Below are 10946 nucleotides of genomic sequence, written 5' to 3'. Positions count from 1 at the left end.
TCTAGTCTTGCCGTATAGCACCGACACTTCCTCCGTAAGCCACCGTAATCGACATAGAGCGGTGAAACCTAGCTCGTGTGCCACCGTCGCTGTTAACCTGTGGCTTTATCGTCGTTGTTACATATCGTTGTGGCTACCGTTGCTGCTAAGGTGCCATCGGAAAGGCTCGCCGGAGAACACCCACGCCATTCCAGCAACCATTATCAATAGATATAACATAGAGTGTGGAGTAGAGATGTTGAAATCAGGGTGTGGATTGATTGATTAGAGGATGAAGATGATGAATGGTGAGGGTTACGGTTTTGATTATAATTGATTTGAGGAAAGGTAACAATGGTTGGGTTCAGAAGGATGGCTACTGTGTGAAGAAGACTTGGGCATAGGGTCAAGACAAAATTTTTATATCATCACCTCTAAATCAATTATTAATAGTTTAATACTTAGTTTATTTTTTTATAATCAAAATAAGCAATTTTAAGATTTCTATCATATTAATTTTTTTTTTGTTTTTATTTTTGTGAAAAGACAGATTTGCCCCTCATTTTAACAGTGTTGATAACAGAAAGATGACAGAGGGACTCATTTGGGTTACTTTTGGAACCATAAGGACTCAACCTATTCATTTTTTTTCCGAAGGACTCAATATGCATCCACACTTAAACCACAGGGATTCAAATAGTAATTTTCTCTTTAGAACATATTATTGTTAAGTTTAAGGGTATGTTAGGCAAAGGGCTTTTAGGAGCTTTTAGAGGCTTCAAGCTTCAAGCTTTTAAGAAAAAACTCATGCTCAATTAAAAGCTTTGTTTGGTTGAAGGGAGCTTGAAGCTTTAGGTCATGAGAAAAAGCTTAAAGCTTGAAGCTCCAACTAGTAGCGTTTAGAAGGAGCTACAAGCTTTTAGTGTTTTAATTACTTAAATAATCTTCCAAAATAAGTACATTTAATATTATTATTTTTTTAGTTATACTCATTTTGGTCATTTTATACATTTTATTAAAAGCTCCAGCTACTCTGCCAAACATCTAAATATATCTAAAAAGCTACAGCTACCAGCCACCAGCTTCAAGCTTCCAGCCACCAGCTTCCAGCTACAGCTATTAGCTAGTTTTCCCAAATATACCCTAAAAGTATGTGTTGGATTCTTGGATTTCTAGTTTCATGTCTAATAGTTGTGTTTCAGAATTTTATCATACAACAGAGTTTTGGTAGTGTTTTTTCTTTATTCAAAGATGACAAGATATACAAATTTATTATAATTAATTTTGGCATGTGACAAGATATAAGGACTATTTACGTTACAACTATTTATTGTGTGTAACACGCCCTTCACCATTTAATCATAGTGGGGAACTTATAGACCAGGAAAACGTCTCTTATGTGACGTGACTCCACATTAAGTACCGGTCCTTGTGCTACATTATTAGGTAATAAAGTATTTCATGTGTTTTACGCTAGCATCTTTCTTGATCAACTTATTAAGAAAACCGCTCTAGGCAAGTATCGAACACTTCTGTTTTCAATTGATGTATTCATCAAACAACCATGTTGGGTATAGAGGGAGGGTAATAAAGCTACCCACGGATCTCTTATCCGACCTGCGGATCATCAAAAGACATCCACCACCACCCACGGATCCCTTATCCAACCCGCGGATCGTCAAAGACATCCGTGCAAGGAACACGTGGACTGGCAAAAGACACCCGCGGATCATCCACAATCCAAAACATGCTTCGCGAATCTCCGATTGTGACCCGCGGATTACCAATGAACATCTGCGGAAGGAATCCACAAGCAACACAAGAGATTCATCACGCACATGATTCCCACGTGATATGGAAGAGCAGTTGTAACAAACTATTTCTAGAAGATTCCCTCGGTGCCTCCTAATAGCGACATCGAACAATGGAGATACGACACCTGGACACGTAATGGCCACCCCACGACGTGCACAGATAATGGCTGCCCCATAAACGGGTCCAGGATGTCACATCCAGTAAAGACTCGACACGTGTCCATTCAGGTAGAGAGGGAATAACTCGATAGTGACAACTCCACCAATCACCTTCCCTCAACCTCGGCTATAAATACGAAGATCATCCCTTCAAGGTATTCATTCACAATCTCAAGCCTCAAGCAATTACATACGATATCTTACTTTATTCCGATCAAAGTACGATACTTATTCTCACGCCAGAGGGTGGTTACGGGAAGACTCCCCCCCCCCACTATGTCCTTCCCGTAACGAGAGTCGAGGCATTAGCTTGGATCTGTTATCATGTTTCAGAATACTCACAGCTGGGGATTCATCAGATCGGACTATCCAGTTCGATCTAGTGTTTCTTCATTGGCGCCATCTAGTTTTAGCTAGATACACGGTTTTTTCGATTCACTGTGATCTGAAAATGAGTTAGAACCAACAGCCATCTGCTGCTCTGGCAAGGCCCCGTCGTACTGAAATTCTGGACTATCCAGTCCACGATAGACATGTGTCGGATGACCTTCGTTGGAGCACTAGAACTCCGAGCTTTGAAAACAGAACCGGAGAAGCTCCAAGATTCGAAGATTTTGCACCTCGCAGGAACATCCGAACTCCAGTCCTGGAAGACAGGGCCAGAGAGTTCCCGAGACACAAAGTCACCGAGATCCAACGAACCACTCAAACTTCGGCTCTGGAAGACGAAGCCGGAGAATTTCCCGGATACGACGGGGACGAAACGAGAACTTACCAGGCCAGATCTGATAAAAACATTCTCACCCCGGAAGAGTGGTATTAATAAGAGAAACAACGACTAAAAGAGGAGTATGAGCGAAGTGTAAGGCGAGATCAGGTACAAACCAGAACACTGAGGTATGACTCGCCGCCTCCTCTCCGCCGCCAGCACCCCGACGCACTCAAGACATAGAGTTGGAAGACAACGCTCGGTTAGCCAGCCAGTCACTGGCAAAAAGCCGTGAAAGAAGTCACCACACTCAGTGTACCCTATCTCATAGAACCGCACGAGATACTCGACAGAATGAAATGTTTCAAGAAGAGGATTACGCGAGTGATGGCAGTTGGGATTATGGTAGGGAAACCTCCAGCTGCCCCAAGCCATTAGCAAAGCATGCTGAATACTTCAGCGATGCAAAAGAAGACTTCACCAAACCATACCGCCCCGCTGCATTCGCGGAAAGGTCAAAATTCATTCCACGAATAGCCACGTCTCCCTTCCCAACAAACATTAAAATTCCAAGCAATTTGGGAAAATACAATGGAATGATTAACCCGAGCGACCATTTGCTAAACTTCACAACAGTCGGCGGAGTGAGCGGGCGGACGCTGCCTTATTGGTGTCATATGTTCACATTGACACTAACAGGAGCAGCCAGAGAATGGTTCGAAAAGTTACCCGATGGTCAAATTAAGAGCTAGGACGACCTAGTGGCGAAGTTCTCATAGCATTTTAGCCAGCAGCGCAAGCATACCCGCGACCCCTCAGAAATTCTGAGCGTTATCCGCCGAGATAACGAGTCGCTGGAAAATTTTAACACCATATTCAACAACGAGAGCTTGAATATAGGCGGAATCAGTGAGGATATGCTGAGAGGAGTTTCCGAGTAAACACAAAGAGCCCAGAGATGGTTAAATGTTTAAAAGGACGGGATGGCATGCCTCAGACTTGGGACAGAATCATAGCCACGGCCAAGGTCTTTGCAGCCACTGAAAAGTTGCTGGGGCGGGAAGCACCGAAGCAAGCCGCAAGAACCGAAACTCGGAACGCTTAGTCAAAAAAGGAGGAAAGAGGTTCAATCTGGTCAAGGATCCAACCCCCGGAAAGTTCATCCAAGCAATTTGATGCCAGATCACAAATCAGGCAAAAACAAAAAGACGGAGCGGGCAAATCCAACCAGCAACATTGGACCCCCTTGAAGAAAACACCGTCAGAGATTCTGACAATAGAAAACATTGAATTCAAGAAATCCCAACCGCTGACCAAGCGAGTGAACTTGAATCCAAACAAGCACTGCATGTTCCACGAAGACATCGGACATGACACAAACGAGTGCGTAAGCTTGAAGAATGAGATCGAATCCGCCATAAAGTCCGGAAAACTCGACCACCTACTCAAAAACGTGCGACAAGGTCCACGAAAATACACAACTCCCGCAGACAAAGGCCCCTCGCGAAAGCAGATCAAGGACCTGAACGTTCACATGATTCAGGGGGGGCCCATTCAAAAGTTCAAACGGATGGGGGTGGACGAAGATGAATGGAAAACGAACGCGTAGTTTTTCCAAGAGTGAAAGGAGGTCCAAGCATGAAGCAACCTCTAGTCATCACAGCCCTATTCGGTCATTATTGGTCTCAGTATGTTTTCTTCGATACTAGGAGTCCATCCGACATAATGTACGAGCAATGTTTTGAACAGCTGGACGATGAAGATAAGGCAAAGTTGAAGCTTGTGCACGCCCCGGTCTCTGGGTTTGGATACGAAGTTATGCACCCCAAGGGGGTCATAACATTGCCAGTTACACTAAACGACGGAACTTATACGAGGACCGAGGATGTCGAGTTCCTCGTCCTACCCGCGAGATCGAAGCATGACATAATCTTAGGGCGAGAGGCAATCGGTGACTTCAGCGCCAATCCTTCCATGGCACACGGCGCAGCGGGTGTTCCCACGCGAACAGGGATAGCCATTATCCGGGTCAACAAACATTGCTATGCAACAAAAGGATCGAAACCCGCGAAGGTCCCCAAAAAGACATCACGAACGAAGCCTGAGAAATGTGTCGTCAATCCGGAGTACCCAAAACAAACTGTCACAATTGAGGCAACCATCTCAGAAACAGTACGGGTCTTTCTGAAACAGTTTCTGATCAAGAACGCAGATATCTTTGCTTGGAAGCCTTCAGATATGACGGGCGTTCCGCAAGAAATTTCAGAACATCGGTTACAGGTTAATCCGGCGTATACACCGATTGTTCAGAAGAATAGGAAAATGGGGCCTGAACAGACAAAAGCCATGAATGAGCAAGTACAGGATCTGTTGCGCACGGGCATCATCCGCGAGATTCAATATCAGACGGGGGTTGCAAACCCAGTGATGGTTCCTAAAAGCAATGGTTCATGGCGGATGTGTATCGATTTCAAAGATTTGAACAAAGTGTGCCCCAAAGACTGTTACCCTCTTCCAGAAATCGATCTCAAGGTAGACGCGGTGGCACCCTTCAAACAAGTGCTTCTTAGATGCTTACAAATGGTATCACCAGATACGGATGGCAGCCCGCGATAAAGACAAAACCGCTTTCCGTACGAACCAAGGCACATTTTATTACAAAATGATGCCGTTTGGTCTAAAAATTGCAAGCGCCACGTATCAGCGTTTAATGGACAACACCTTCCGAGACCAGATCGAAAAGAATTTGGAAGTATATATGGATGACCTGGTCATCAAAAGTATAGAAGAATACCAGATACTCCAAGATATCGAAGACGTTTTCTCCACCCTGAGAAAAATAAACATGAAGCTTAATCCTTCGAAATTCTCCTTTGGCATGGAGGAGGGTAAATTTCTTGGAGTAATCGTAATTGGGGAAGGATTCAAAGCAAATCCAGAAAAGGTGCAAGATATTGCTCGGATGCCTTCCCCATCCTCATTGAAAGAAGTCCAGACATTGAATGGAAGGCTGGTTGCCTTAAATAGGTTCCTTGCAAACCACGCAGCCAAATCCTACCCCTTCGTGTCCACACTACGAAATTGCCTGAAGAAGGCACATTTCAAATGGACACCAGAAGTAGAACAAGCTTTCATTGAAGTAAAAAAGTATCTCATGGAACTTCCAACACTAACTGCACCTCAGGAAGGAGAGCCTCTCATGTTGTACCTATCCGCGTCCGACATCGCGATAGGGGCAGTTCTCCTAACATACAGGAGGACAGTACAAACGTCGATATACTATGTCAGCAGAGCCTTGGTAGACGCCGAAACCAGATATTCGATGTTGGAAAAACTGGTCCTCGCATTAGTATACGCGACAAGGAGGTTAAAGAGTTACTTCCAGGGTCACCCAATACATGTGCTAACCGATTACAAATTGAAGAATGTACTGGCCAAGCCTGAACTGTCCGGAAGATTGGCCAAATGGGCAATTGAGCTGGGTGAACACTCAATTGAGTAAAACCCAGACCAGCAATCAAAGGACAGGTCTTGGCAGACTTCGTCACAGAAATACCCACATGTAAGGTCCAAGAGTGTTTGCTCGAGCAGCAACCCCCGGCCCCTTCCGACAAAAGCCAACAGTGGACTTTGTTCACAGACGGAGCCTCGAGCGGGGAAGGATCGGGCGCGGGTCTGAAGCTGATAAACCCAGACGGCCAAGAGTTCACCTATGCCATCAAACTAAACTTCAAAAGTACGAATAATGTAGTTGAATATGAGGCATTCCTTGCAGGGCTGTGGATTGTGAAAAAACTCGGTGTGAAATTTCTGGAGGCTCGGGTCGATTCCATGCTTATTGCATGACAGGTCTCGGGGACCTATGAGGCCAAAAACGACGTTATGGCCTCATACCTGTCCCAGGATAAAGACCTCATGCAACAATTCACTACATGCAGAGTGGTCCACATCAAAAGGAGTGAGAATCGACCCGCTGATGCTTTAAGCAAGTTGGCGTCCACCAGTTTCGAACATATGGGCAGAGATGTTGGAATCGAGGTCTTGGACAGCCCATACGTACCTCAACATCAAGTAATGTTCATCCAAACTAGTACAGTCTCATGGATGACACCCCTAGTCGAGTACCTGTCATCCGGCACCCTACCGAGTGATAAAGTAGAAGCAAGAAAAATCCGCCACAAGGCATTATGCTATCAACTTCACAGCGACGTTCTCTTCTGTAAGTCCTTCCTTGGTCCGCTGCTCACGTGCGTAGTGTCACACCCTAACCTACGGCGGAATATGCTGGGGCGCGACATAATTGTATCATAGCTAAAAAGACACTAAAATAAAATCCACGTGTCAATATCTAAATTATTAAATTAATATTATTCAAATACGCAAAAGCACAAACATTGTCTCATATAAATAAACATGACAATTAAATATAAAGAAATAAATAGTCTTTAATTAATCATGCATCATAAGGTCCAACTACTCTTTAATCTCTTGATTCTTCATCCAATGTAGCTACCTGCGCCATGCGGGAAAATACATAGTTTGTCAACATAAAGTTGAGCAAATAATCACGGTTTTTGAATACATATAATATAAAAATGACAATTCCTTGCGATAATATGAGATACTATAACTAGCATAACAATATCATAACAATAATGTAAAAGTTGTCTTTTCACTCGAATCCAATGGATAACGAGCTACTCCGACGGCGTATGATCATACTACTGAGGATGAGGATGAGATACCAACCACCAATACATAAACTAAACACATAGTCACGTATAACTAATTGAGCAATATCATATAACGCAAATCGTGGAATTGTAGTGAAAATGATTTAACGCATAACGCCCCCAAAATATAAAACGGTAAAAAAAAGGGGATGTGAATTACTTACTTTATATGTGGATTAAATGAGGATGAGATAATAATAAAAGAAAAGGAACACGTTCAAGTCTTCAAGATACGTCAACAAAGATGCCCTAATTGTTAACGATAGTATTAATAAATGATATAAAGAATAAATAGCGATTTGAGATAGGATGAGATATTATTAGTCATTATTGCGATTTACTCGGTTTGAGACATTTGGGAGTCTTTTAGGGTTTAGATGCATTATTTATTGTTATTAAAATTAGTATTATTAATATTATTACTACTATTATTATTATTATTATTATTAGTATTATTATTATAACTAATAGTGTAAATATTATTATTTGGTAACTAATATAAGTGATAAATCATGTTCATATTTTCAAGTAAATGACTTTTAATAATACATAACCGACATTAAACATTGATAGCATTATGTATTAATTTAAAAACAAATCCGTATATATAACTAGATCGGGTTAGTACCATAAATAGATAAATAAATAGATATGAATAAATAAATAATTAAAATAATATTTGTTTTATAGTTTTATATGTATATGTGTGACACCCGGTAAATTCCCAATCCCTTAAGCTAAGTAATCAACCTAATAATTAGGTGATTGTGAATATTAAGCGCGCCATGTTAGTCAGCGCGTGCATTTGTTATGTGCGCCCTGCGCGAGCGCGCCATGTTAGTCAGCGCGTGCATTTGTTATGTGCGCCCTGCGCGAGCGCGCCATGTTAGTCAGCGCGTGCATTTGTTATGTGCGCCCTGCGCGAGCGCGCCCTGTTAGTCAGCGCGTGCATTTGTTATGTGCGCCCTGCGCGAGCGCGCCATGTTAGTCAGCGCGTGCATGTTATAAGCGCCATGCGCGAGCGCACCATGTTAAGAACCAGCGTGGGCATATGTTATATGCGCCATGCGTGAATGTTTTGGCTTTATGTTTTCATGTACCTTAACGTTATGATGTCTAATGGGTTGACCGTCACGCATGATGCTAAGGCGGGTGCACCCTAAATCGTTTATGCGCGTGCGGAAGGGAACTAACCTCCCCGCATGGCGGGAACATTGAGAGCTAGTTTGTCTGAAGCTCCAAGATGGAATTGACTTCAACATAACTGATCACTATGTTGAAATACCAAGACCACTTGGAGGATCTACAAATGAAACTCAATGTCCCTGACTGCGAGAAGGTTACGTACCTACCCGCAGCAAAGAAACATTCTACACGCAGAATCCTACACGCATAAGACTGTACGCGCAAGGTTACACGCACAAAACACAGTATTCTTCAGAATAAAGGGGATTATTCCCGCCCAAAAGAAAACAGTAACGTGTTTCAGAAAATTTCTACTTTTTACTGTGCACTGGCAAAAGCACACTGTAGCATGAACAGTCAACTATCAGCCACCCTACTCTCACCAACCACAGACCTGCATGTCCTGCGAAAATCAGAATCTTTTACCCACTCCTCCACTTTTGAATAAATAATAATACTTTCCATACTTTATCATCATCACACCTAGATATGAAAAGATTACAATCCCCTAAATCAAGGGATTGTGTTCCATTGAGTTTGCCTATAAATATGTAACCTAAAATTATCACTCAACACACTTCAAACTTCTCTCTTAAAACTGCAAATCTGCTCTGAATCATCTCCCAAGCATCTATTTGATTTTCAATTCCGTTCCTGTTACTAGGTAAGCCGAGGTTATAACCTTGAGATCTACTTTCCAACCCTTATATCTTGATCTTAATATAGATTTCTTGTTATTTAATCGTATTCTAGACCTTCGATTCCGAGGCCAACACCAAGAAAACCCGAATCTCGATTAATCCCTTAACAAGAACCTCAGGTGAGTCTCACAGCCCCCATTTCACTATTTTCACTGTTTTTAACCTGTTTTCGGGGCGAGGGACACGTGTTTAAATTACATTTTATCATGGTATACTTACAAGCTATGCAAACGATTACGTGTTTAAGTTATGTTTCATGATAAGCAATGCAAACAGTTATCTATGGTTTTCGATATGAGTGCGCAAGAACGAGTAAGTGATCACTTTACCATTGGAACTCTAAGGGTAGGGACTGCTGGTTTGATCCACCCACTCGTAGGGGTCGCACCTCTTTGCATGGACGAGTGCCTAGTATGGTCATGGGGCAGTACTATGGGTTTGAGCCCGCTCGTAGGGGTCGCGCCTCTTTGCATGGACGAGCGCCTTGTTTTCCGGCACAACGTCCGCGCGTAACCCGCGGGACGGTAATACGTTATTTTAGCTCGTAGTGGCAGCGCCACTTACATAGACGAGCACGGTTTTTCAGAAATGTCCACGCGTAAACCGCGGGACGATAATACATTGTTTTAGCTCGTAGTGGCAGCGCCACTTTGCATGGACGAGCACATTTTCCTGAAACGTTCGCGCGTAACCCGCGGGACGGTATTACTTATTTTAGCTCGTAGTGGCAGCGCCACTTTGCATAGACGAGCACAGTTCCCAGAAATGTTCGCGCGTAACCCGCGGAACGATTTTATCAGAATATGTTGATAGAACTATGTTTTTACCAAGCATGTGTTTTAATGATGCTATCAGAATTATGTTTCAGAATGATTATGATGCAATACGATTTATCAAGTTACTAAACTTGTGAACTCACTCAGTTTATACTGATTCAAATGTTTTTACGTGTCTTTCAGGAGATAATTAGGTAGCGCATGGAGTCACACTTAGAGCACCTCACGCTGAACATCTAAAACTAGCTTTTTGGAAGATTTTAGTTCTATCCCTTCGATGCGCGTGGTTGTACCCGCCGCGCAAAGGGGATATGGCGTGGAAATCTTCAACAGTTTATACTTGGATGTTTTTATGTAACTTTTAAACAATGTAATGTATTAAACATTTCTTGCGCAATGAAAATCTTTGAATGTTTGCAATGGCCCGTGCTTAATTATCAATCCCCACTCGCGCGCGCCCGGCTGTTTCCGCCGCTCAGGGCCGGGTGTGACAGATTGGTATCAGAGCACTGGTTATAGCGAACTAGGAAAAGAAGTTTTAACCTAGACTATAACCGTTGGGGAATCACATGAAATACTTTTCAAAGAAAATATTTTCAAAAGAAACTATACACACACTTAGGAACACGGGTCACACAGTGTCTAGTAAATAATGATAACATTATGTGCTCAGAGTACATGCGCTAAGTTTGATATATTTCCACTCTTTTAAAGCGAGAATGCCTCCAACTAAAGCCAAAGGAATTTCCATGACACCCGAGGAACTCGCGGAAATAATCGCGCAGGCGATTGCGACACATGAGGCCAGCAAGGCCGAATCTAGTCAGGGTCGCCAAGAGAACGAGACCCCAGAACCCGAATCAGGAGCCTTGAACAAAGGATGCTCCTAT

The 10946-nt window shown here is 42.9% G+C and overlaps 1 protein-coding gene across 1 annotated transcript; it reads left to right on the top strand.

Annotated features, from left to right (window-relative positions):
* Positions 1 to 4251: 4251 nt before the first annotated feature.
* LOC143537073 (uncharacterized) lies at positions 4252 to 5277 on the top strand. Its single transcript, XM_077030928.1, has one exon. The coding sequence runs from the start codon at positions 4252 to 4254 to the stop codon at positions 5275 to 5277; it is 1026 nt and encodes a 341-aa protein (XP_076887043.1).
* Positions 5278 to 10946: the final 5669 nt, after the last annotated feature.

Source organism: Bidens hawaiensis, unplaced genomic scaffold (genome assembly GCF_021521415.1).
Source record: "Bidens hawaiensis isolate Kalapana, Puna unplaced genomic scaffold, B.hawaiensis_p1.1 tig00011078_1, whole genome shotgun sequence".
In the NCBI taxonomy this organism is placed as follows: domain Eukaryota; kingdom Viridiplantae; phylum Streptophyta; class Magnoliopsida; order Asterales; family Asteraceae; genus Bidens; species Bidens hawaiensis.
This window is presented reverse-complemented; position numbering and strand designations above follow the sequence as displayed.